The sequence below is a fragment of the Neopelma chrysocephalum genome, unplaced genomic scaffold, assembly GCF_003984885.1.
Source record: "Neopelma chrysocephalum unplaced genomic scaffold, ASM398488v2 Primary Assembly neopelma1_77, whole genome shotgun sequence".
NCBI classification, from domain to species: domain Eukaryota; kingdom Metazoa; phylum Chordata; class Aves; order Passeriformes; family Pipridae; genus Neopelma; species Neopelma chrysocephalum.
The window spans coordinates 8,916,867-8,944,465 of record NW_020897738.1 but is presented as its reverse complement, the minus strand read 5'-3'; the positions used below and the strand labels follow the sequence as shown (position 1 = coordinate 8,944,465).

Below are 27,599 nucleotides of genomic sequence, written 5' to 3'. Positions count from 1 at the left end.
GGCTCGGCTCGGCACGATGCCTCGGCCGCCCCTCGGCCCTCGGCGCGGCACACGCGCGCCCGGCCCCCGTCTATGACCCGCCCGGCGGCCACCGCCGAGACGGTACCTTCGAGGCGAGGGAAGCCGTCGTGTCCCCCCCCAAATCCCCCCTCTTTGTTTGAAGGTGAGGGCCCGGCGCAGAGCCCTCGCTGACCGCCGCGTGAGCACCGGGGGTCCCGCCTCCCCTCCTGCCCGTGCCCCCTGAGGGAGAGGGGCCCGGGGGCTGCTCATAGCCCGGGCTGGGAGCGGAGCCGGCGTAGCGGTGAGTACCGAGCGGGCGAGGAGCGGCCGCTCTCCCTTGCGCTGGGATTTATTGTTTGGGGCGGGGGGGCGGCTGCCAGAGGAGCCCCGAGCTGCCTCCGGCCGGGGGGCCGGGGTCTGGCGTGTGCGCGGGGCCGCCGAGGCAACTTCGGTGGCGGGAGGAGACTCGGGCGCTATTTATAGCGCCTGGAAATGACGGCAGCGCTGTCTGCCCGCAGCCTCCTCGGCGCGGGGCGGGTGGGGGCGGTTTACATAATTGAGGGGGGGCGAGGCTGAGCTCGGCGGGCAGGGGGACGGTGCGGACTGCCCGCGCTGCCCCCGCCCGGAGCGGGGCCGGGCGCGGTGTGTCCCCGCACGGAGCCGGTGGCCGGAGCGGGGACTACGAGCCGCTGTCCTGCGGGGATCGCTGCGGGGGTGGAGGGAGAAGAGGCGGCGGCGTCACCCGCACGGCAGTTTCGTGCTCCGGCGTGAGAGGAAACGGCTGAAAGGCGCACGGGCAGCGGCACTCGCCCCGCGGGGGGACGGAGTGCCAGCCGATAACTTTCTCCGCGCTTCTTCTCTCCTATTTCCCGGTACCTGAAGTGACAATGAGGCTCCCGTGGCTCAGTCTTTAACTTTGTGAGCCTTCCACTGCCGGAGCGATCGCACCGCGGGTTAGCGAGAGCGCGCGCACCGGCCGCGTCCGGCTTTGTGCAGCTGCCCAAAGACTCTTTAAGCTTATTTCGCGTCGTTCCTCTCATTAAACACAGAAGGAACGACGCGGGGAGGCCGGTTTCCGACACGTTTTCCCCTCTCCCCACACGCGGCAGGAAGCCGCTGTTTCCCGGCCGGCGCCGGGCCCGCACCGCTCCGGGCACAGCGGGGCCCGTGCGGGGTGTCCCCCCCCGCACCCCCGACCCCGCCACACTTATCGGGGTGTTTGTTTACACATCCGGGCCTCTCGCGGGGCGGGGCCGCCCCCCCGCCCCATTGGCTGCCCCGCGCACCGCCCCGGTGACGTCACGCGGCGGGACAGGGCCGCGCATCGCCCGCCCCCGGGGGCACCGCGGGCGGACCCGGACCCGGGGGTCGGACCCGGACCCGGGGGCACCTTCGGGGCCCTCGGGACCCCCGGGGCGGCCCCAGGAGGAACGCGGAGGTCGGTCGGAGCGCCCGGTGCAGCCGGTGCGCCCGGAAGTGCCCCTGGGCGCTGGACTGGTAGGTGCGAACACACGTAGATCGTGGGCAAGGACCGCCGTGCTGCCGTCAGAAAATTAATAATAATAATAATGCTGTTCTCCGTAGAGGAATGGACAGCAGCTGTGGAACTGCTCCTGACTGTCAGGGGGAAGTGAAACTGGGTTTATTCACCGTTTTTAGAGGAAGCTAAGAAATGGTTTGGTTTGAATTTTGCCTTTAACAGCACAAAGCAGCAAGTCTCTGGTTCTTAGGGTGTGTATCGAACACAGTTGCCTTTTTGAATCAAATACAGTTTTGTCAAATGAGATTTGGAATTCTTAGGATCGTAGAATCGTTAAGGTTGGAAAAGACCTCTTAGGATCATTAAGCCAGCGCTGCCAAGGCCACACTAACCCACGTCTACAAGTGCCACATCAACACCTACTGAACTTCTGCAAGGATTGAACTTGTGTTTCAGTTACAGAGGAAAGGAGTTTAAACCAAAGTCAAGACATGTTTGGTGCCTTTCATTCTGAAACCCTGAGAGAGTGGTAGGGAATGGTGCTGCATCCGGTTGGCGGCCGGTCACTAGTGGTGTCCCCCAGGGATCATTGTTGGGCCCAGTTCTATTTACTGTCTTTATGATATTTACTATCTTGATGATCTGGATGAGGGGATCAAATGTATCATTAGCAAATTTGCAGGTGACACCAAGTTGTGGGGTGGTGTTGATCTGCTAAAAGGCAGGAGGGCTCTTCAGAGGGACCTGGACAGGCTGGAGACTTGAGCTGATTCCAAGCAGGCCAAGTGTCAGATCCTGCCCTTTGGCCACAGCAACCCCCTGCAGCCCCCCGGGCTGGGACAGAGTGGCTGGAGAGCAGCCAGGCAGGAAGGGAGCTGGGAGTGTGGATGGACAGGAAGCTGAACAGGAGCCAGAGTGTGCCCAGGTGGCCAAGAGGCCAATGGATCCTGGCCTGGCTCAGGAACAGTGTGGCAGCAGGAGCAGGGAAGTGATTCCTGCCCTGGACTCAGCACTGGTGAGGCCACACCTCGAGTGCTGTGTCCAGCTCTGGGCCCTCAGCTCAGGAAGGACATTGAGGGGCTGGAGCAGGTCCAGAGGAGAGCAACGAGGCTGGGGAAGGGACTGGAGCACAAGTGCTGTGAGGAGAGGCTGAGGGAGCTGGGGCTGTTCAGCCTGGGGAGGAGAAGGCCCAGGGGAGACCTCATCACTCTCTACAGCTCCCTGACAGGAGGGGGGAGCCAGGTGGGGGTTGGTCTCTTCTCCCAGGAACCAGCAGTAGGACAAGAGGGCTCAGTCTCAAGCTCTGCCACGGGAGGTTTAGGTTGGATATTAGAAAGAAATTTTTTACAGAGAGAGCAATCAGGAATTGGAATGGGCTGCCTGGGGAGGTGGTGGATTCACTGTCCCTGGAGGTGGCATCAGTGCCGTGGTCTGGTAACCGTGGTGGAGTTGGATCAAGGGTTGGACTTGATGATCTTGGAGGTCTTTTCCAGCCCAGTTGATTCTATGATTCTGGTTTTGTCCATTTATTTATATATCCTACAAATAGGATCTGTATCTAACAGTAAGTGTTCAGATGGAGAATTTAACAGGAACCTCATGTTCTTAGGTAATCTTCCTCCTGTAATCTCTTACTTCTAATAAATGACTTACTATGACTACTAGCTGTTCTCCAAAAGTAAGCTGTTTTCTCCAAATAATGTAATCATTCTTCTCTTTGCAGTTGTAATTAAATTATCTTGGGACACGAAGTATATAATATTTGTTTAAATTAGTTTTACTATTTCAGTTCTGCTCTTCATGCCAAATGGGTGAATACTTCAAACATATTAATATATCCCTTATCAAATGTGTTTTTCTTTTCAGTGACAAAAGCCCAATCATTCTGATGTGTAGATGTGTAATTTGGATGGCAGTTTGTTCCTTTATTCCATTGTTGCTTCATTTCTTTCGACTGCCTTTGTTCTGCTACATGTCTTCTTTGTGGCTTATCTCTGCCTTTGCAATTCTTTGTGTAAGAAATTTTCTTGTAGCAAGTCCTTCAGTAGTTCAAGTTTTCTCTCCTGTTATCATCAGCTTAGGATTAAAAAATAACTAAAGCAAACCCTTTAAATTTTGCTGTGGCTGTCTCATGTGCTAGACCTGCTGTACAGATTACTTTCTCAAGACTTCTTTTGAAGCACAGTAGCTGCTTCCTGTAAACCATCTTTAATCTATGTGGCTTTCATTATCTGCTCTAGTTGTATTACTTGTATCTGACTGCTAGAAGAGTGGTTAGCTGCTGCCCTGCACACAGTTTACAACTGTAATAATTGCTTTGCATGCTTAGCTGGCTCAAGATACTGTAAATTCCTTATATTGGCTCTCATTTCTGTGTTTGTGCTATTGATCTACTCTGTCAGTCACCTGATAGCTGATGACATAAGTGACTGGGCAGTGTTTCGTGTTTGCATTGCTCATTAGCTTGATGCACATAGCATGGGAACTGCTGTCCTCTGACGGATCAGTAGGTGTTGTTAGGAGTATTTGGAATCTGTAGTTTTCAGGCAAACCAAAGAGATTTGCTTTCCAGCCTAGCGGGAGGGTCTGGCACACTCTGTACACGTACTGCCTCTAAAGTGCACTCCGAGCATTAAGAATTAAGAATGGGTGTTCTCTGTGCAGAATTTAGCTTTTAGTGTCTGACTGTGACTTTGGTAGCATCTATTAAGACTATTCTGGTACATTGAGGAAGTTCCTAATTAGCTTTGATCAGGACACTGGTCAAGAAGGTCTTTGCCTAAAGGCATAATTGTGCTTGAAAGAGGAATAGACACGGATCCCTGAATAGGGTGGCAGCATCTTACTTGGTTTTTGACTTAAAACCAGGTGTGGTACTGCAAGATTTTTGCTGAAAGCTGAAGCGCAAATATATCTTGTATGTTTACTGTTGGACAGAACAAATATTTTCCAAGATGCTATATTGGAACTGACCACTGGAACTTCAAGGACAATTAACTTTGTCTCATTCCCTGCCTTTTTGCTTTAATTTTCTGCATGGATGTCTTAAAGGGAATACCTGGTATAAGGTAGAAAGTGCTTGTGTTTCTTGGTGAACTGATAAGTCCTCTCTCTCATTAGAAGTGTGGTGGAGTAGAAGCTGTTAGTGGAGCAGAGCTGCTTGTTGCTGTGTTGAATGGAACTTGAACTGCGCAGCTTCTTAGAGAAAGGGACCTGTAGTGCAGCCAAGCCTTTGCTCCAAATAACACTTTGCTTTATGGCTGGAGCTGTTGAATAACAAGTTAACTCTGGCGTTGTTGTAAGCTGCTAATTGTTCTGCTCTTTTCACCTGCAGGTTGTGACTGTTTCTCTTCTGTCATTAGTGTGGAAAGTGCCACACACACTCCAGAACAACAACGGCTTTTGCTTGCATATTCCAGTGTTTCTTTTGTCAGCGAGTTCAGCAAAGTTGTAATTCTTCAAGTGCCAGCCCTGAGCTGAGTGAGGAGCCACCAGCAGAGATGGTAAAAATGACAAAATCAAAAACGTTCCAGGCTTACCTGCCAAACTGTCACCGAACCTACAGCTGCATCCACTGCAGAGCCCATCTCGCCAATCACGATGAATTGATCTCCAAGGCAAGTGGTTTCTTTAGAGACCTGAATTATTTCTTAACCAAAATGGTTATCACTGAGTCACTGCTCCCAGTAGATAAGGGATGCAAATTGGTGCATCCTTCACTCTGTCTTCCCTGGGTTGTGTACTGAGAACTGGATATATTCTGGAAACTTCTGAATGTGACATAAAGGTTGATCTGATATGTTCCCCATGTTAACAGCCTTGGTCTGCTGTCAGGTGGGTGCTATTTGTGAGCTATCCTATCTGAAAAGTCTGCTAAGGAAAACTGTCAGAAGAAAACATGGATCTCTGGGTAGGGAAATTATTCTCGTTGTGGTTATGCCAGATAGAGATTATTTTTGACTCTGTTGGACTGATGGTCACAAAACTGGCTGTTTCTAGAATGTCCCACTTCTGTTATGGAATCTGTAAACACACTTCTGCTGTATACCAGTTCCTAAGGAATATGATTAGCCAGAGCAGTTCAAAATAGTTGGACTGTCTGAACTTAAGCTTAGAGGATAGGTGGATCCTTGAAACAGGTGAGGCCTGCCCTTCTTACCTGTTGCCAGAAGAAACCAAGACTTGTGATGTATTATATATGTAGGAAAACTTGAAGTTTGGGATAAATACTAGACAGACTGGTTCATTCTTTGCTTCAGACAAGCTCCTGATTAATTTACTCTTACTGGTGTTCTGGAGAAAATACTTCAGTTGCTTTTCAAACCTATTAATACAAATTGTTTTCTATATATCTGTTTTGTGAAATAAAGTTAATTATAAAGGGTTTGCCACTAAAAATGTTATCTGTTGCTCCTGCCTGTTTGTGTGTTCAGCAGCACTGAGGTGATGCTGCTTTCCAGTGCTGAAGAGATGGGAAGGGTTGAGAATGCTACCACTTCTGAATTTAGGTTTTCTTTGGGTGAGGAGGTAGTATACCTGCTTGCTTATCCCTGAGAGGGTTATCAGGCAATAATGGGGACTCCCCATACATTTTTTTCCTGTGTTACTAGTATTTTTAATTTAGATCTCAAGACAAGTTCTTGATTCAAACAGTAAAATTGGTGTTGGTTCTTGGCAGGGTTATTGTTTGGTGCATGCTTACTCCTGCTCTGCCTTCAGTCTTTTGTCCTAAACAATTCTTTCCCTCAACTTAGTACATGTATTGCGGCATGGAACTGCAAATGTGACACTTCAAATGTGAAACAGTGAGCAAGCTACATACATAGAATTATGTGAAGAAGTTACAAGTGAGGACTTGCTTAACTTTTATTAACCTGAAGAAAGTTTCTCATTTTATTGTGATTGATCTTGCTTTGTTTTATGGTCAGCAAAACTAAGAGAAATGTGAATGCACTTAAATTTAATTTTTTTCCATGTTGATTTCAGCATTTGAGTATAAGAGGCCTTTTTGCAACACTGGATTATAAATTGCAAACATTCATTATTCACTATGTGTTCTGGGCCAAAAAGTACTGGCAGGGGTCAATCTTTCCTGAACTTCAGGCTGTAGATACCTATGGGGAGAAGGAGACTTTGCTTGCTGTGTCTTTTGAGATGTATTAATTGAGAAAATGCAATCCAAGCACACAGACTTAATAAGGAGCTCTTCTTTTTGTGAACTTAGATTTTTGCATGTCAACTAAGATGCCACAGTTGCCATATGAGCCAGTCCCAAGGCCTTGGGAATGAATGTTGATCAACAGAATATTTTTAATATGTTAAGCAAATCATGTGTTCATTTTACAGCTTCATAAGTAATTTCAAACATTTAAAAACAAATTTTCAATTAAAAGAAAACACGGAGGACTCTTAAAAAAAATCTATCTAGCAAATACAAATAATTACTTTGAAGTTGTTTCTGATGGTGTTGGGAAGAGTGTTAGAGTTGCATTCTGCTTTATTTGTGGCTTTAATTGTTGGTGAAGACACCTTACAAAAGTCTTTGTACTTGCAAGTTGACCATATGCTTATTTGACAGCGGATCCATATTTTATCAAGATTTCTTGACCATATTTTATTGTCTAAATCTGTATGGTGAGATAGATTTAAATGTGAGGTGTATCTTTTTGTATGTTTGTAAAATAAAAAAGAACATTTCTCATTGTACTTGTATTTGGGACATAGCTTTGAAAAACCCACCTTCCTTAGGCTGAATTTATATATATTCCAACACTGGAGAAGTTCTTCTGATGGAAACAACTGCAAAGCAGTAGATACACTTGGATCATTAAAAATAGGTACTGGGGGTGGTGGGTGGAAATAAAAATTGATTTATTATGAATCTTTTTTCTGAATTTCTCTCAAAGTGCCTTCATTGAGATATATTATGTGCAATGAAGTTGGGTTAATGAGAGATAAGGGTTTTTTTATTTATACAAACATATCTAGAGTGATGTAACTACCCAGCCACGGGGGGGGGGGAACCCAAGCCAGAAAAACTCCAAACAAAAACATAAACCAACCTGACGTGTAGCAAGTCATTTCTAAACAATCTAAAGTTAACTAAGAATGGTGTGGTTCCTGGGCTGGTTTGGATTTACTGATGGAGCAGAGTTGAACTATTCAACCTGATTTCCTTTCCGCTGCCTTATTTTGAGGGCCTAGTTAAAACCTAAATCTCCGTGTTACACTCACTAAATACAATTTTTGGTTGCAGATTGTCTCACTTTCTTCCAAATGCTTCCTCTACACTTTCACTCCAGACCCCTGTGCAGCAGATAAAGGCAAACAGTATTTGTTTAATGCCTGGCTGGGGCTGCTTCCTTTGGAGGTTGCTCTCCACCCTGTGTTTCCCGTGTGCTTGGTGACTTGCTTCCTTCTGTGTGGTCAGGGAAAAAGAACCAAAACACAGAGTGCACTTTTAATTTAAAGCAGCTCCAAGGAGCTTTCTAATGTGCTTTGACAGATAAGGATTTATTATACCTGACACTGTGGTGTTTCCAACTTGAAGATGAAAAGATAAGCTGTGCTGTGAAACGAGTGGTGTTTCTCTTAAACGTTGGTCTGCTATGGAAAACCAAAGAATGCTGCATATTTCTGTCAATCATCCCTTTGATTCTGATCCTCAGAATATCAGACTTCCATACAGATTTGCAGTTCTGCTTTTGAGAACTGTTAATGCCAGTTGTCTGACATGGATGGCAGCATACACAAATCACCTTTTCGTTTTGTTTCTGTTCTGTTGGAGCAGCAGGATCTCTTTCTTGCCTTGGAATTAATCATGAAGCTCTCTTTTTTTCCTTGTGCCCTTGCTGATCATAGAATGGCAACCAAGAGTCCTTGCAATGGCTTAGGAATAAGAACATAGACTAATGAGACAGGACAAAAGTGTTTTACCTGCACAGGTGAATTCAGCGTTATTGGTGGGTTTAATTTTCTCTGCAGCTATGAAAGGATTCTGTGTGTTGCCCAATGTTGAAATCAGCTTGGATATTGGTGGTTAGAGCATACGTTTCCAGATGGTTTCACTCTATAATCTAGTTTTCTGCCGCTAGGGAGGAACTTGGGGAAGAGGAGGAATGGGAAGAAGGCTGGTTGAGAGATGATGTCAAACATTAGTCTGTACAGCTGGACACATGCACACATGTATGAACAGCTGCCATAATCATTTATGAATTCCAGCTGTCTTGAGGAAACCATGGATTTGAAGGATACATACACAATAAGAGAAATAATAAACTGTAGATGACTTTTAATTAAGTGAAGTTTTGAGGTTGTGCTGGTGCATTAGACACGACTGCTTTGCATTGCTGACAAGTCTGCAAGTGATGGATTTCCTGTTTCGTTGGTGAAGACTTCAAAGGGGATATTAAAATATTTTAAAAAATACTGTGAGAAGGAGTATACCATTCTTCACTACACTGGGGAACATTCAGAGGACAGGAAAGAACCTACAGCTTTTTTTATTTCTTTAAAAAGTAAATGGATATTTTTTAGAATCATATCCTACTGTCACCACAGGCCCAGAAGAGAAGTAAACTGAGCAAACAACCACAGGTCTTAATAAGGAGCAAGGCAAAAAGCTGATGCCATAGGAGGCACTTACTGGATTTTAAATGTTCAAATAGCATGGAAAAAGTGACATATGTTAATAATAATGATTAAAAAAAAACCCAGTGTAATTAAGTTTTGAGAGAAAATTTCTACCAGACTCCTTGAAGTACAGGGGTGGTTGCCACTTGTGTTTGCTGTTCTTAAACCCATTCTGGAGGAAGTTTTGTGAGAGGCTTAACTGGAAGAGGTTTCTTCTGAGTTGTTTGTAAATAGTAGACAATGTGCAGTAATTATTAGCAGTAGATAATTTTATAGGAGGCAAATGTTACTTGAAGTTCATAAGTTCTGAAGCACTTGAGGGGTTTGTAGCTATTCAGTTCCAATAATTGTGTAGAAATTCAGGTGTGATTCATCAAATTATAAAGAAATACAAATACTTAAGAGAAGTCTTGGAATCTAATGGATATACTGCAAAGGATGATGCTTTGTCACTCAAGGTTGACCTGATTGAAAGACTTTGAATCATCTTACAGTGTGCCTTGATGCTGGGAATGGAAGAAAATTTGGATTACTTTGTATAGATGCCTGTATAAATACTGTCACTTTCTTCTGTCTTGTTCATTGCAAAGCATATCTGACCAGAGGGGGAAAAAGTCATATGAAGTCACAGACAAGACTAGATGTGTCATTATTTTCAAGAACAAGTTCTCCATAAAGGTATATACGTATATACATACGTAATTGTCATTGACTGCCCTGGGAAATCCTGGTACCTTGTGGGTGAAAGAACCATCTTGGTGGTTAAATGTGGTTCTCCAAGGCATTCAGTATGGGCTGCATTTCTATTATTGATGAGAAGGGAGACTCTTCAGCCTAAATAGATGCTAAAACATTTTTAGCCTTGCTTGGCAATCTGTGGTTTTGTCCTCCACTGTTTATCTGATGAGTTCAAGAGGAATTTTTTTTAAAGGGTTTATTGTCTTTAGGTAAATATGCTATGCTTAGCTTGGTTCAGTTTGGTAATCCTCCTGTGCTTATGATATAATGGGTATTTGGAAAGATAGTTGGGCCCATTGTGTGCTTGAACATCATTTTTGTTCCCTGTCTAATTTCATAAATATTCTGGTGATAATTTTCTCCAAGAAGTTTCTAGGTTTTTTGGGTTCTTTTTTTTTCTTTTGGGGGAAAAATCTAGTTTTTGAAAGAGAAGCAATCTTTGGAAAACATCCAAGAATAGATTTGAAGGCATAAAGGAGCTGGAAAGTACAAGGGAAGTGTTCTACTCTACGGGTGTTTTGACATAATTATTTCTGAAATCCATTCAAGATGCTGTATAGGTCGAGATAACTTGTCCTGCCTGACAGAGTTTTCACTTTGAGGAAATATCAGTTGCCAGATTTGCAGGCATGCAGTTTTTGGGGTGGATTTTTTTAAGGTTATTCTCCTTGTATTGAATTTTCTTACTTCATTGAAATCAGTAATTGAATGGAAATACACTTAAAATTTATTTTTTAATACTTATCATGGAGTCTTTGAGAACTTGCCTAGGGAGTAGCTGAGCAGCATTAATTCTGTCTGCATTATTGAGGAGTTGGGACTGAGAGAAATACCAAATGGAACACATTTTTTTCCCCCTGATTATTTTTTTTGTCTGTAGCTTATGTTGAATTCAATTTTCTGAATTAATTTTGCAAATCTTGAAGTGAGAGGATGTTTTTAGGGCCTCTGATGCATCTTGCTGAGAAGGTAATTTCAGACAGAGCACTCGTGTGTGTTGCTGGTTTACCTTAATAATATTGCCCCTACAAACACTGTTTTCTGTACTTCTCCAACGTGCTTATTTGTTCAGAATACTGATTCAGGTTGCACTATCTTAGCTTCTAGAGGGAACTTCAGCTAATGAAATAAAACTCAGGAAAATGAAACTGAACAAAAACCTATGGACTTTCTTAATTTTCATTCTTTAAAATGACTGTTCTGTGTTCTGAGTAACTTGCAAACTGTGGGTAAGGAGATGCTGCTGATGACACTGTGACTTGCTTAGAATAATGCCTGTCCTACCCTTAATACATGCTGAGGGGGCAGTTTCTCTGCATGTGGGAATGATCTCCAGCCATGCAATCTAATCGCATCTGTGAGGAGTAATAAATGATAGAAGCTTTTCAGTAGCACCCCTTCCCCACCCCTGCCTTGAGCTGTGCCTCAGGGCAGTAAATACGGGTTCTGCTTGACTGGTGCTTCCTTTTCTCCTGGGTAAAACAGCTAATCCTGCTGGTGGAGGGGAGGATGGGTTTAGCTGAGAAGCACAGATCAAATCTAAATCTGCAGGTGTATATCAGTGTGTAAGTGAAACACGTATAAAGCTTCTTTGCCACAAAATATATTGACAGAGGTCTCAGGTGATTTGGAAAAGACCATAGTTCCAAACTTTTGACCTCAGTGTGTTTCCTAAGGAGAGTTGAACATTTTTGCTGACTCAGTGAGGCATTCCAGATACTTTCAGCTGTGCTGAAACAAGAAAACATGATGGATCTTGTAGATCTCGCTGTATAAATGGAAGAGCTAGTCAAAGATGTGGATTTTCTAAGGAATAAATTAACTCATAAATCAATCCTGTATTATTAATTGAGGACCATGAAGAAACAACCTTAAAGCAAGTTTAAATTTTAACTGCAAGTATTAGTTGAACTGATAAATTGTCCAGCTTCTGAGTAAAAATCCTGGTTGCTGTGAGTGATTATTGATGGCAGTTGATCACACTTGCCACATCTTCTAATTCCTCTCTACTGAGTAAGACACATATTTAAGACTCAGTTTGAATAGAATGTTCTGGTTTAGTGATGATTTATGTACAGTGCCAGTGATCTTGGAAGTGCTGAACAAATCTTGCCAAGTAGAAGTTTGTGTTTGCATAGGTGATGTTTATTCTGTCAAATGTGGAGGAACTTGCTCTTTGCAGCTGGGCAAAGAAACAAGTGTTCTGTGGCATGTAAATACAATATATGGCCTCTAAACATGTGTATAGGTAAGAAAAGATGATATCCAAATAATCAGTCTCTGGGAACAGGAAGTAAGAGAAGGTTGTGTTTGTGAACAGATTTTCTTTCTAAAATCACTGTCACAGGAAAAGGTTCTGTGTTGCTTCTCCCCCCACTCTACCCTGATAATCCCAAAAATAGAAGGTAACAAAGATGACCATTTCTGAGGGGAAATAAGCCTAGGGCAGTACAGCATATTTAGGGCTACAAAGTAAAGGATGCAAGAAAAGCCAAGTCATCTTTAAAAATATATCAGGAGAAAAGAACAACTAAAGCAGTGCTTTCCAACCTGCTCTTCTTATTACATTTGGCTAGAATTTTTTTTCAGCTTATGAAACAAGAGAGGGGAAGAGCTGCTTTTTGTGCTATTCCTGGCATCCTTTTACTGCCCTCTGCTTAATTTTGAGAAAAGCAGGGTCAAAGGAGAGCTTTTATTAAGTGATACTAAGTCAAGACTAAACATAACCTTGGCAGAAATAATTGCATAAGATAGTTTGGAAAGTCTCCTGGCTGTTGGCTTGTTCTGGAGTTTTTTCTTTCCCAGCCTGCTGGGGAACTTCAGGTATGGCATGTAAGTAGTTTAAAAAGTGATTGTGTAGGACCAGACAGAAAAACCCCAACAACCCGCCACATTCATTTGTATGTGATTGGCATGTATATTTAATTACATGTAAATAGAGAAACTAACACATGATTAATAGGAGAGAAGATTTCTTGGTGCAGTTTGAAAGAGGATTTGTGAATTTTAATTCACAATATGGGCTTTTTAAAGCAAGGGGAAATGGCTTCTGCTTTTTAAAAAAATTTAAGAATTTTTACAGTAGCTTAACCAAGTGTCAGGGTCATCATGGCTTTGAAAGTCCTTTTTCATAATTCCAGGTAGATGAAACAGGGAAGTTCTAGTTTTAAGTTTGCTTCTTAATGACTAAGAGGATTTTTAACGTGTGCCCTTTGCTTTTTCTTAAATTTTGGGGTTGCACAACTGTAGTTTTCTGTAGATTAATGTGTAGTTTACTCAGGCTAGTCACTCATTTGTTAATGAGCAGTTTTTGAGAGTGTATATCTGAATAGTTTTTGGTTTCATCTGCAGTAAGCATTCTCTGCTTAGTTACTGCCTCTAATCCTGGTTATTCTGTAGAAATGCAGACTGTGGGTCTGCACCACTCTGCCAGTTTTGTGATGAGTGTTTAAGTATCTCAGGAGAACTGAACTAGTGGTGGGGGTTTGTTTGTTTGTTTTAAAGGCATAAATTAGAGCCATTCCTTCCTTTCTGGCGGAGCTGTTCAGACTCCTCGACCAAGTCTCCCCTTTCAGGGTCAGTACCCTCTGAGGTTTCAGCTTTCACAGCCTCTGTGTTTTTCATTGCCTTGTGAAAAACAAGAGTTGCTGTTCTGGCGAGTAGAGACAGTACCTTTTCTTTTGTCTCTGCTATAGATAGAACCTCCTTAGTGTCATTTAGGTTAGAAAAGACCTATAAGGTCACTGAGTCCAACCGTAAACCCAACAGTGCCAGGTCCACCACATCATGTCTCCAGGTGCCAGATCTACACATCTTTTAAATACCTCCAGGGATGGTGACTCCACCACTGCCTTGGGCAGCCCATTCCAGTGCTTGAAACCCTTTTGATGAAGAAACGTTTCCTTATCCAATCTAAACCTCCTCAGGTGCAACTGGAGGACATTTCCTCTTGTCCTGTCACTTGTTACTTGGGAGAGGAGGCTGAGCCCACTTTGCCCTCCTTTCAAGTGGTTGTAGGGAACAGTAATATGTTCTGTCAATAATTGTTTTAAGTGATTGCTAAAATAATAAAATATTAGCACTGTAAACTGTTAATTAGAATTTCTCATCCTAATGTAAGATTTTATGAGTAGCTAAGGGCTGTATGTAACTACAGTACCACCATTGCTGCCTAGAGTAGTCCAGTCATGGACTTCTTTTACCACTCTTTATTGCATTTATCTTTATTGGTTAATGTTGATCAAAAAGTGTTGATTTATACACATTTTCCTTTTACGTGTTCTTTTTTTTTCCCCCAAACTGTTCTGAGTAAGTACATAAGAGACAAAAGATATTGCTGTTGTGTTGCTAGTTGTTAGACTGGCAAAATACATAATGATTTCTAATTACTTCTAATGATATAACTAAATACATGTCAGAAATAGAATCCATTGTAGAAAGGTCCTTCTGCCTACGGTTCCGTGCCTGATGTTACTAAAACCATTCAAAAATATTGAAGGTGAGATTTTTCTTCTAAAAACCTTCCATGTTGATCTAATGTAGGCTTCTGAAAAGTTGTTCTGTAATCTTCAACACTAGAACTTAACAGTCATCTTTTGTCCGTAACCTCTCAGGAATGTGAGAGATTTGAAAGCATGTGGCTGTGTCCAGGCATTTTATGATAACAGTTGGTTTATTACAGTAAAGCTGAGCTTATAAACTGATCAGATGCATTTCCTGAGTACAGTGTGCTGGGCTTGTGCTTGGTTCAGAATTTCACTGCTCTTACATCAGATGATGCAATGAAATTGAAATAAGTCATCTTTTGGGTGCAGCAGGAGAAGACAGAGATGGGAATAATTCCCTTTGAGTTAAAAACAGATTATTTTAATTAGCATGAACGATGTCTAGGAAAATGAGATTGGTATCTTGCAGAGGGGTAGGAAAAAAGTATGCTTAGTTTGTATTACAAGTCTAATTTTGAACAATAGTGCTTAACAATGTAAAATCACTGCTAAAAATCTAAGGTGAAGACTTGGCTGACCAGGCCTTCCTATTAAAGAACTGGTATAAAGTAATAGTTTATATCTGTATTACCTTAATATGTTTACTAATACACCCTTCTGGAACTTATTTTTTTGTTTGGTGGGACTTCTATTTTTTTAACAAGTGCAATTTTTGTTGTTTTTTTTTTTTAATGCAGTCCTTCCAGGGAAGCCAGGGACGAGCCTACCTCTTCAATTCTGTGTGAGTACATTGTTATGGTTCTGCACACTACTTTCAGAGTGTAACTTTATGCTTCCCCAGTGGAAAACAGTAGGAATTAATGTAGCTTTACTTTGCCCTGTTCCTTTTAGTGCTGGCTTTACTCACTAGCAATAGTTATTAAAGAGCTGCTGGGCTAATTCTGAAGTATCCCATTGCACATACATCAGTTTACCTTATATTTTAAGTAATTTTGCTAAGAGCTGAAAGATTGGGGAAGGGTGTTAATGTGAAGTTCCTTTTGTGTATGTAGTGATAATTGTCTTGAGTAGAAGTTGCTGTTCTGAGATACTCCGGAAGTCAGATTATACTGTGTGACTCTAAATTTGCTTTAGACAACTCAGCTCTAGTCTAAAGAAGAATTTCCCAGTGTGATAGTTGGATACATTTACAGGTTAATGTTTCAGTAAACTTGGTACATCTTAAATGACCTTGAATATTGCAAATGTGCTAGAGGCAAAAGGTCTCTGTGATCTTATCAAGCCCAATATTTGAATCTTAGGCATGTCCTTCCCTTCATAGAAGGCTCTTTGCATTTGCTAATGGGTGTTGTTTTAAGTTTTTGATATGCAGGATTGCATTTTGTCTCTATTTTTCAGCAGTTTTTTGTGTTGCACCTTTTTGAAAAAGTAATGCAGTTACGTGTCCTGGTCTATTTTTGAGCAGGAGAATGGGACTATTACCTGCAAAGGATTTGATTATAGGTCCTTGAAATGCTTTTTATATGTAGTCGTTCAGCGGTGATGTGGGACTTGAATTATAATTGTAATAGTAAGAAGCTGGTAATACAGCAGCAAAACCAGCAAAATTCTGCTCTTGTTTAAAACGGCCTAAAAACTTGGTTTAGTCTTGCCTCGTGTTTTCTGCATGGATTCTTACTGATGACAGCCCTAGGTTGGTGCAGTACTTCATGGCATGTTTTGGGTTGATATTGCTGATGTGCAGCAAAGAAATATTTATGAGGCTTTTTCCCTGCTGCTATTTTGGAGTTGGTTCTAAATTCAGCTGCTGGTGCTGATTTACTGGTACAGACTTCAATTACAGAGGTCTCAAATTGTTTTTGAAGAAAAGCCCGAAGTTGGAGAAGTCTCCAGTTACTGCCCAGTGTTCTGTTCTCTGAAAGTTTAACTGTGTCTTCCTTGCTGGGGGTGAGTGGGTGTCACCAACAGTGACACCACCAGACACTTGAAAAGAAACCAAAACCCAAACCCTTATTTTCTTCCTATCCTTGTGCTCAGTGTAACAGAGGAAGTTACTTTTACAGCATTGAATAAGTTGGACACTTTAAAAAAAAAAAATCAAAACTATTTTTTCTCCACTGGAGAAAAGGTGGGGAACAGAAAGAAAAGAAAGAGAGTCATGCAGTTAATGTAATTTCTCCTTTTTTTCTCAGGGTAAATGTGGGCTGTGGTCCAGCAGAGGAGAGAGTTCTTCTGACAGGTTTACATGCTGTAGCAGATATCTATTGTGAAAACTGTAAAACCACTCTTGGATGGAAATATGTAAGTAATATACTTAAATCTTCAATAAATGTTTATATGTTGAAGCACAGATATTTGAGTAGGCACTGAGCATGTTTATACTGCTCACAACTAATGTGAACTTGATTCTGTGGTTTGAAAAGTTGCACTTGCACAGTTACCTGTGACACTTGCAGTGTGTTGGAAGTTTGATGTTTTGCAAATGTTAGATTCTGAATGTTGCATGCAGGATTTTCATTGATTCAGTTTAGCTTCAGACCTTAGAAGTTTTCCAAATGCATTCCCTGTGATGATGAATAATATAGAGGAGATCTTTTGAAGAGGTTGCCATTTCCTCTTTTCATTACTTCTGGGGATAAGGAAACAACACAAATAACATGCCATTTCCTAAGCTTAACTTTAAAAGAAGCATTAAAGTTCCCTAAGCAGTGAGAGGACATGGAAAGTTCTAAAGCAAGATTGGCTGTGTAGTAAATCTGCTGATTCCACTTACAAGTTTACTTCTGTTTCCTTCTCAATGCTTTTCAGCCTCTCCTTCCTCCCTCCCTACTCAGTGTAACCAACATGGGTTGTTAACTGTAATGTCTCCTGTAATGTTTGTAATTTTAATGCAAGTTTGTTTAAAATGCTTAATTTTCCCAGCTTAATTCACTGTTGTCTTGATTATTTTTTTCTTTCTTTCCAGGAACATGCTTTTGAGAGCAGTCAGAAATACAAAGAAGGAAAATTTATCATTGAACTTGCCCACATGATAAAGGACAATGGTTGGGAGTGAAAGATAACGTTTTCCCTTCTGTTTGGACTCTCTTCTGTGGAACAGGCTTTACAAAGACTAACACAAAGTAAAGGAAGAGCTTGACTCGAGTGGCCCTGAGAATATCACTGAACTCTGAAACCTCACAAATGAGTAGTGTAGTGTAAGTGGCTATTTCAGGCCATGTTTGCCTTTTCTCCTTGTGTAAGTTCCCTCTTTTTGTACGTGTATTATTGTGTGAACAGTTGTTTTGGAACATTTTGGATGACCTTTTTCTAAACTCTCTCTTGACTAGAGAAACAGTTGAGTAATTGCAAACGGATTTTACTGGTTAGCATCTCTCTCTGACCTATGCCTTTAATGCTACCTTCTGCTGTGCATGCTTCTTGCTAAACACCTCCACCCCGCTCCTGTAGAGGTTCTGTCTCTGAGCAGTCTGGAAGAATGTACGGGATGGGGTGCTTTTTTATTATATGTAGCAATTTCTGATGTGTTTGGCAGTGAAGAGGATGCAGTATTGTAGTTATTAATTTCTTTTTTAAATTTGAGTGTACCACAACCTATGTACATCTTTTAGGTGAATTGGTTAAAGGTACAGTGCTCACTTCAAAAGAAAATATTTCAATTGCACTGACTGAAGTTAGCAGGTCTCAAGTTGTTAGGAAAGGTTATGCCAGAGGTTTGGTATCTTAATGAAATAACATAGATTTTAAATCAATAATGCTATAGAATATGTTCATTTAAGACCAACATATTCCCTAAGGAGTTTGCTGGATAAAAAATTTATAAAACTGTAACTTGCAAGATTAAAAAGAAATATATATGCATCTTCTATTTTGGAAAAAAAACATTAGTTGCTGTATTAGGAAAAAACAAAGTTTTGGTACTGTACCTTTGCCAGTAACAGGGACTTGTGCATCAGTGAAGTTTTATGGCTGGTTCCATGTAACTGTATAGTCCTAATGCACTGGACAAAGAGGTTGATGTCAAGGAAACTTGTTGAAGTATTCTGCTTCTGCTACATTTGAACAAAAGTATTTATTTTTGTGAGAAATTGCAAGAGCCTATGACATGAAAATTAGTATAGTACCTGTAGGAAAAGGAGAAGGAATAAGAGGGAAGTTTGACTTGTTTTTTCATAAAATAGCAAGGTAGTTTTTAAAATTTGGGGGTGGGGAAAGGGTTTCCTGGTTTGCTGGCTAAATCATCCCCAAGTACCTTTTTATAATAAAAATTTATATGAAAGTCACCTTCTCTTTTGTTCTCATGCTGTTTCTTTCATGGAATCAGTTAATGAGAGAAACTTCTGGAAAGTGTATGCACAATATGAGCTGTTGGTATCTGTGTAATGCAAACTGAGCAACTGTGAAAGAAGCGCTCTACATAAATTTGCTGACTTAATTTTCAAATTAAACAGACTCTGAAGACTTTTTGTATTTGAATCCTTTTAATGCTTGAGGATAAGATGTTTGGAAAAAACCCCTTTGACACTACGTAAGTCCCATCACTGACCAATACAGAAGCCTTGCAATACGAAATCCTTTTCTCTCAATAACAATTCTCAAACGGCACCTGCAGAGCTGGGCACAGGTGCTGCTGCTGCTGTTACGTGTTTGGGAATCTCTGACAGGCTTTCTGAACTCTGCTGCACTTTAGAAATTGTCATACATGAGAAATGATGCCAATGGGTAGAGGCAATACAGATCTTCAAAACCAGCTTTCCAGTGTTTGTGTGGAGAGGAGGAGTGGGAAGAGCGTTCGCCCACGTGCACACGTTCCCTGTGATCCAGGCTGGCTGAACTGCATTCAAGATGTTGTGATCTATACCTGTGAATTAAAAATGTAGGAATTAGAGAAGTAGTTGAAGCTGTTGGGTTTCAGTCCAGAGACCTGAGGTGGTACAGTCACGTTCAACCTGGATTTTGTGGCTCACACGTTACTGCTTCATGTTCACATCAGGCTTTGAGGTCTCATTTTTAACAATGTCGTTGATGCAAGATGGGCTTTGGTGTTGCCTGTCTTGTGATCTTTTTGACCTGGAATTCTTGGGATTTTGTTTTCCACCATTGTAATGTATTGTTGCCAACAAAGAAGGCGCTAAAACGATCAGCAAAAAGCTTGTGTTGGCTTCAAAGTCCTGTTGCAGTGTTGATACTTGTGAACACCTTTGTGTGAAGTTTGTGTATCTTTGGGCTTTTCTTATTGCCTGGCTACAGATGTGTTGAGGCAGTACACTGGACTGAAGACAAAAGTAATGGCTGCTTTTCCACAGAGAGCTGAAATTAAAGAGAATATGTGAAGTATTACAAATTTTTCTCTCCAAAATTGGGGGGTTGGCTCTCTCTTGTTTGTAAGCTCGTGCTGTCTGTAACACAGTCTGATTCTTAGAAATTCAACCTCTTTCTTCAGTGCATTATTTATATTTCAAACTGGACATTTTCACCAAAACCTTAATTAACTTTGATGCCAAAGGTTGGGACTTCAAGTGCTTAGCACATAGAGCTTCAGACTACTGGCATAGAGTTAATGATCTGTATGAGATGCTTATGGCTTTTAAGAGAACGAAACAAAGCAATTTCTTTTTGGTCTGTCATTAAGAGTGGATGCTTAGAAGGAGTAAAGAGCAGAACTAATACAGAATTGCTATTTTTTGCTGCCATTTAACAATTCTTGAGGCTCATTCTATTGAGGGAATATGTGAATTTTCTTCCTGTGTTGTTTGGCGGCATCGATAATTATTTTCTCCCCACATAAAGATGTAGAGAGTTCTTGTTATTGGTTTTGGTGAAAGTTGAATCCAGATAGCAATGGCTGCTGGCTGATGTGAAAAGGTCAGTCTGGTCACTGAACCCTCCAGCAGTCATTTAAAAGAAAAATAAACTTACTTGAAAAAGAAATTTTACTAAAGCATTTTCCCTCTAACCAATTTTTGTAATATATTAAAGATTATATTTAAAGTTTGTATGTGTTTGCTCTGGGCAAGTTTACTTCCCCTCCAACTTGAGCACTTTTGTTACTTGTACTGGTTATTTTTATTGTTGGTCTTAACATTTATTTTGTATTTTGTTTTTTATAAACTGTAACAAAAAGCTTTTGTGAACCTTTGATTCTTGCTGGCTCTTTCTTGGACCAAATGAACTGACTATGAGCTGGCTTAGAAGAAATGTTCATTGGGATGCATAGGAATTTGCTAGCAAAAATGTACATGTACTGAAAGTTTTTTTCCACTGAACCTCTAAAGCCACACCTGTCCTAAAGTAATTAATCCTAATTTGGTGTGACTTTAGTAACCTGACCACACATTCTCTGTCTAGGTCCAAAGTCACAACTTTAACAATGATGTTCCAGGGCTGAGTCTGCCTCCAAATCATAGAGTTCTTCTTTGGCTGGTCACTTTTTGATTAATAAAAGGCAACCCTGCCATCTCGAAAAATTCTGTTAAGTTGCAAACTTGCTGTGAAATAAACTGCAGAATTTGGTGAGGGATTGCTGAGGCATCAACCCAACCACTGCTGCTGTGTGCTTTTAGCAGGGTGGTAATCTTAATTTTATCTGCCAGTTAAAAGGGCCAGAACACGAATTTCCCTTGTTTACTACACACATTGTACACACTGTAAACTGCACAGTGCAAACTGTGTGAAGGAGGTTTGTTCCAGCTCCATCTGAATTTCCCACCAGCAGGGCCCGGTGTGTGGGCAGGGCACGGTGCTGTGCCCATGTGCTCGCGTCCAGGGGAAAGGGGGGAATGCAGTTTGTGACATTTCTTTGGATTAAAAACTGGCCTCAGAGGCTCTGACAAAGTCATCGCTGCCCAGAACCAACAGGTATTTGTATTTATTACTGCTGTATCAGTGCAAGAGCTCCCGAAGGCTGTGCACCATTGGTGGTGGATTTCTGCTGCCCTCCAGGTGATGATGGAGCGTCTCCTGCGTGCTCAGCTCTGCAGTCGGATTGCAACAGCAGGGACCTGCAGTCTCACAGACCAAATTCCAACCATCTCCATTCTTTGAGCGAGAGAAGCTTCAAATGATCATTGGACACTTCATTGGACTTCATTGAGACTCGTGTTAAGCCAACCAGCAGTACAAACATTTACTGGAAAAGGAACAGACGCTTCAGATGTTTTAAAAGGACTGTCACAAGTGGTTTAAGGTCTAAAGCATGAGTCGTAAATGGCAGTTGAGTTGTGCCTCATTGTTTCTTAAACTCTTGAAAATGCTTTCTTTTACAGGTGACATGGCTGTGTTGCTGTTTTGTCCTAGCAATACTGTACATCATTTGTTGTTTCACTATATTGTATCTACTTGAGGTATCACAATAAAAGCTTTCAATTGTTTTGTTGGGTTACCCCTTGGTTTTGTGTCTTTTCTTCCTCATCAGATTCTTATGCTTCATCCTCTGATAAGGCCAGAGAGAAAAGCCAGTGCTCTTAGCTGCTCTTAGGAATTTCTAAATTGGTTGAATCTGAATTTTATGTGGTTTTAAGACTGCCATGAAACATTTTGGGGTTTTTCCTTTCACAAATCTGTCCAAAATATAGAAACTTGTGTTGCTACTTTTAGAGGTTTTGCCTGTTTTGAGCCAATCATGGAACATCTGTGAAGTGAGAGTCAGTCTCTGCACACCCCAAAACTGACTTGAGAAGAACTGAAGGAAGTGTGGTGTGCCTTTTGTTGCATTAGCTGGGTCAGCTGTAGAGCAGAGGAGCACTCTGAGCACAGGCACTGCCTCTGTTCATTCTGCTTTGGTTGGGAGGAGCTCCTGTAGTTCCTCTGATCAGATTATTGGTCTTGTCAGTGCATCAGATATGACCCTCTGGACTGCCTGAGGCTGAGAAGTAATTCAGGGCACACTTGTTCAGCTTCTCCAGGAATCCATCATTTAATTTCACAAAGGGGTGGTAGGGATGCTCTTCATATGAGATCAAGCATATTTCCATCTTGAGAAAGTGGAAGATGGCCTGCTACCCTTTCTTTTATTCAAGTGCTGTCTTAGGGGCATGAAATAAGGATCTTTCCAGATCTGAAAAAAAGAAAAGGGATAAAATGGAGATCTGAGGTGTATGGTATTCATAGTGTAAAAACCTAACTTTTGACATGGATATAATCAAAGTAATAAACATTAAAATACCACAAATCTTTCAGATTCGAGATGTTCATAGTAACATGCCATTACATTTTGGTGTAGTAAAGGGACTATAAAAACACCGACTGTCAGAAATTGGGTTACCAGAATAATTTTGAAAATATGAACTTGACTGTTGTGTCTTACCAGCTGGAATACACCTGCAGGATGTCTGACTTCCAGGCAGACAGAGGTGGGCAGATGCCTCATGTAAAGCTTGAGAACTTTCCATTAGATGTGTTTTTGTCCCTGTTAAATTCAAATAGCTGGACAGGGGTGTTGGTTGAGGGTTCTCCCCACACACACGAGGAGCTGTGGGTGTGGCACTGAGCTGTTGGAGGTCTGTGTGTACAGAACCCAGCTGGAAAACAGGGAAACAGTCATGAGTAGAGCTTATCCTCTACACAAGGCTCTGCTGGGGTTGCTTTGCCCATTTTTGTCTCTTTGTCAGCTGGGTCTGACCCGGGAGCACCTGTGCTGGTGCTGGCATCACCTCCCGTGGTGGCATCACCTCCCGTGGTGGCATCACCTCCCTGGTGGCATCACCTCCCACGGGCACACAGCCCTGGGTTAGCTGGGGCTGGGCAGAGTCATTCCTGGCTGGGAAGCGGCTCTGCTGAGCCACGGAACTGATGAGCATTATCTGTTCCTTCCTCTAGTAGGGACCGAGCTGATCTGAGGGTTTGGCTCCTCCATTTCTGTGGTGTTGCTGAATAAGATTCCAGCTGAGGATCTGAGATCTTCTATGATCCCTGCAGCAGATTAATCTATGCTTATGTTACACATAAACCTGATTGCCCACAAATTTGACATAGTAAAGATCACTCTAGAAAGCAGACAATGTAGGTTTTTCAGTGTTTAATGGATTAATGGATGGTCTGATTTCTGTATTTTAGTAGTAAATATCATAGCTTGACTTTCCTTCTTGCCCAAATAGACTTCAGTGATTTCTAGCTCAAGAAAAAACAATGGCAGGACCAAATTAGCCCTTCATTCAAAATGGAGTTTGCATCCTGGCATTAAAATATGTTCATGTTTGTGAAGTCCATCACTGCATGGAATATCGTGGGTTGTCAATGTTATTTAATTTTTCAGACCACCTTCATGACATGATTGGCAATGATCATCTGCTTTATTTTACACCTGATGGAAGTTGTTAGTTTTACAACATGAGCAAAAGCCTCCAGTTTGGGCCTTAGAGCTGATGACAGAGCAGCAATGGTATATTGGGCATCTGAAACATTTTTCTTATGTTACAAATGTTGTAGAGTTAAAACTCCTGGGGATTAAAGAGCCTGATTGTGGTAAAAGTTTTTGGAGGGCTTTTTAGCTGTTGGTTGAATGGCATTAATCAGCTGTGTCCGAATTGTGAGTCAAGCTATTTGTCCATTTAAAAGCGAAATCAAATAAGCTTTATTCTGCAGAAAAGATTTCAAAATGTTTTAGTACTGAATCATGTAAAACCATGCTCACAGAGGTGCAACACTAAAAGGAAAAAAAAACAACCCCGAACTGCAGGAGCTCTGTGCCACTGCCTGTGCAAATAAACATTTTTCCAAAACTTTCTTTAAAAGCTCACTAGAAATCTGGGATCTTGTGACAGGGAGCGGGGCTGCCAAGGGCCCGAGCAACTTGTTTTGCAATTGGGCCTGGGGGAAATTGCTACATCTGGGGCTGGGTTGCAGCTGTAAAACACGTGCTTTTGAGGGCGGGGGGGAGCTTTCTTAAACAAATATAGTTCCTAAACAAACATTAATAGATTCTCTGCCATGTGCAGGGAAAACCTGCTGCTGTTATTGCAGTGAACCTTCCATCTGTTGATCTGGAACTGCTGAACACTGTGAAAGCACTTTGAGAGGCACGTGCTCCCAAAGCCTGTGTGTGAAAGGTATGTGGGGCACTGGGACAGGAGGTGAGTCCTGCCCTCAGTGCTGGAAGGGTGGCTCTGCCTCCCAGGAAAGAACTGAGTCTGTAAGACTCTTACAGCCTGCCCTGAAGAACAAGCACAAGTGAACCTCAGTGGGAAAAGATGGCATTTTGTGACACTTCAGGCCCCTCCCAAAACTATCCATCTCTGTGCCTTGTGTTAAATGGCAAATGGAACTGCTTTTTCTGTGCCCTGTGGAGAAGGATGCCCAAACACCTGCTCATCACCTGTGCTGGGCAGGGGGTTGTGCCTCCTGTGTCAAGTCAGCCCCAAGTCAGGCTGGACTGGGGAATCCACAGCTCCCAGCAGCTGCTCTTTGGAGCAGGAGGCTGTTTCTGGCCATAATCTCCTTACAGGCCTCAATTACTCATCTGTTTCCCACTGATGGTCAAATAAGCACTATTGACTGGACTCTCTGCTTGGTTATCAAGGGGAACTGATAAGACTGTAAATCTGCCTGTCTACTTTTCATCTTCCCTTCCTTTCTTCCTCCTTTATCTTTCTCCTTCCTCGAGTCCCCACTTTTTTATGATACCCGTAACAGTCCAAAGTCTGCAGCATTTTGCTTTTTGTTGTTCCTCTTCTTTCCCCTCCAGAATGTGTTACCCAGGGGGCAGCATTAACACTTTGCAGTCAGGAAGGAGACCGATATTTCCTGGTGTTTGATCCCGTGCCGAGCCAGCCCGAGGGAGCCTCTGTGCTCCCCCCCTGCCCCCCTGCCTGTGCTGGGAGCAGCTCAGCCAGTCCTTGAACCTCGTGGGCAGAGTACAAGGTGCTGCTCTTTGCTCCTAACCCGTTGCTGCTTTACTGATTAAGCTCCTGCAGCAAGTTTTAGGTCTAAATACAATTTCTTTGGCATAATAATCAACAGTGAATGAGCAGGTATGGGCTGCAGCCCTATAGCCCTCCAGCAGTGCTGTGCTGTGCTGTGCTGTGCTGCCCTCCTCCTCCTGCTCCCAGGCTGATGAAGCCAGTGGATTTTAATGGTGCTTTTTCCCCCCTTTCCTCCTCTCTTCTATAATGAAAAGTTTCTCACAGCATCGAGGCTGGAGACACAAATTAATGCCCTATAATTACCTACTCATAATATACAAAACCAAAAGCTTTCTCACGTCATTCTTTCAATGTTTACTAAAACAGAGACTTTGTTCTGGCAGACTTCTCCTTCACTGGCCAAAACTCACGCTGAAGGTTAACAGCTCCCAAAGTTAATGATTATCTTGCCTTGTTTGCTCACTGTTTCAGAGTTAAAACATGTAAATATGCCTCCCCCGTGTAATTGCTGTGATCAGCCAGCGATGAGCACTGCAGCAAACATAAACAGGGCTCTGAGCAGCCAGAAATGCACCTCCCTGGCCTGGGCTCCCGGCAGTGTTGGCTCCCCCAGAAAACAGCCAGTGCAGGAGAACACCGTCCTGCTCGGGCTGGAGATTACACAGAGCCTGCTATGAAAACCCCCTCTCAAAATAGCCATTTCTAATCTCCCCCAGGGCCGTTAATCAGGTTTCTAATCCAGCCAAGCTGTCGGTGCTGTAACAGGCTGCGATCCCCGGGCCTTTATTAGAAACCCCTGCTGGTCACAGCATTTATTGGGTCAAGGGACTGATGGCCGTGGCCGTGTGGGCAGGAATAGCTGCCTGTATTTTGTGAGGCAGATCTGTGATGATGGTTGATGCCAAGACCTGGCTGCACCTCACCTGTGAGCACTGGACTTAACCGAAGGCTCCTCTGCATAGAAATGCATCGTAATGTCAGCTCAGATTTGGTATTTTCTGAAGACTCAGAGCAATCTCTGCTTTTCTGCTTCGCCTGCTCAAGGGCTTTTGCTCCTGCCCAGCACAGGGTGGTGGCTGGCACTCACAGTCCTTGTCTGGTGCACTGTGTCTCATCCCATCAGGCCACAAACTTGCGTCAAAACTACCTTCTCATCCCTTGGTTTCCTAGAACTCCAGCAGCTGGCTTGGCAAGCAGAGATCCAGCACACAGGGCTGGTTAAATCAGCACAGCAGTGACCATTAGGCAGAGTTTTGCATGATGAAGCGATTGCAGCTGTGCCAGAGGGTGGGGGGTGTTTTTAATCTTTACTTTTCCCATTTGCTCTATAGATGCAGAGCAGCCCTGTGTGCACAGGGGGGGATCCAGATCGAGCTGCTGGAGCCCAGGAGGATCCTTTACTGTGACCAGCAGTGCCTGGGCATTGCCTGGGGCAGCAGGCAATGGAGTTGGGAGCTCCCACCAGGAACCAGCCCCAGCCTAGGGGAACACACTGCCGGGCACTGTGCTGTGCCTGTTGGATGCTCAGGCTAGTGGTGGTGAAAGGAGAAATTATTTCAGTGCAATGAACATAATCTGAGATGCAGCTGCAGCAACAAGACTTGAGCAGAGGGCCCAGCTGTCCTTCTCAGGGGATGGGAGCCCCCAGAGCCTTTTTCTAGCCCTGACTGCCCCCCTGATCACACAGCAATGCTGCCCCTTGCCATTCATTTCCTTTGTATCTCTTGGCTTTTCTCTTTGCCTTTTTTCCCCTTCTTCTTTTTTTATTCTCTTCTCGCTTTTTTCTCTTTCAGGTTTTGCTTTTTTTTCCTTTCTCTGCCTATCCTCTCCGTGGCTCTTCCTTTCTTCTGTGCCACAATCAGGCAAAGCCTGACAGCCAGGACAAGCTGCTGATATCCAGCAATACCATGGCCTGACTATCCTGGATGGGATGTAACTCCTTCCCAAGGGCAGGATTGGTGCTGGTGCCTGTGTCTGCCTGGGAGGGAGCCTGGCTATTCAAGGTGCAACATCTGAGCCCTCTGGCCACACGAGCTGCTGTTCTGACGCCTGTTTGGGAGCATTAACACTCTGTGGCTTTGCCACTCAAAAATCCCCGGGCTTGTAACAAGAGCCAGCGCTTCACCCAACACTGTCAGTGTGAAGGACTTCATGGAAACTTCTCTGGTTTCTGTGCATCTCAGCTCTGAAAAGCGAGCTCATGTCTGAGCCAGGCAGCAGGTCCTACACTTCAGTTATGTCCAAGAGGCAAGGGCAGCAGCCAGGCTGTGTGAGAGTCTCCACATCACAGGGCAGTGAAATCTGCTCTTGGGCTGGCTCTGCCAGGCTCCCTGGGCAGCCAGCAGCAGTATCAGCAGAGCTGGTAGTTACCCTCTTCCCCATTTTTTCCCATTTTCCTCTCTTTTTCCCATTTTTACATGAAGCTGAGCTGCGCAAATGTTTGAT

The 27,599-nt window shown here is 43.0% G+C and overlaps 1 protein-coding gene across 2 annotated transcripts; it reads left to right on the top strand.

The window, feature by feature from the left end:
- Window positions 1-21,676, top strand: YPEL1 (yippee like 1). 2 transcript variants are annotated; one of them, XM_027689288.1, is made up of 5 exons: window positions 1-301; window positions 4,815-5,097; window positions 15,033-15,076; window positions 16,488-16,596; window positions 17,261-21,676. In XM_027689288.1, the coding sequence occupies exons 2-5, from the start codon at window positions 4,981-4,983 to the stop codon at window positions 17,348-17,350; spliced, it is 360 nt and encodes a 119-aa protein (XP_027545089.1). In that variant the 5' UTR covers window positions 1-301; window positions 4,815-4,980; the 3' UTR covers window positions 17,351-21,676. The 2 variants fall into 2 exon arrangements, with proteins under 2 accessions (XP_027545089.1, XP_027545090.1); XM_027689289.1 differs by lacking the exon at window positions 1-301 and adding an exon at window positions 1,425-1,497.
- The last annotated feature ends 5,923 nt before the right edge of the window (window positions 21,677-27,599 follow it).

Excerpts from the sequence above, each read along its gene's own strand:
- YPEL1 (XM_027689288.1), top strand. The coding sequence starts at position 4,981 with ATGGTAAAAATGACAAAATCAAAAACGTTCCAGGCTTACCTGCCAAAC. Across the intron at positions 5,098-15,032 it reads ACGATGAATTGATCTCCAAG|TCCTTCCAGGGAAGCCAGGG; the intron begins GCAAGTGGTTTC and ends TTTTTAATGCAG. Across the intron at positions 16,597-17,260 it reads CCACTCTTGGATGGAAATAT|GAACATGCTTTTGAGAGCAG; the intron begins GTAAGTAATATA and ends CTTTCTTTCCAG.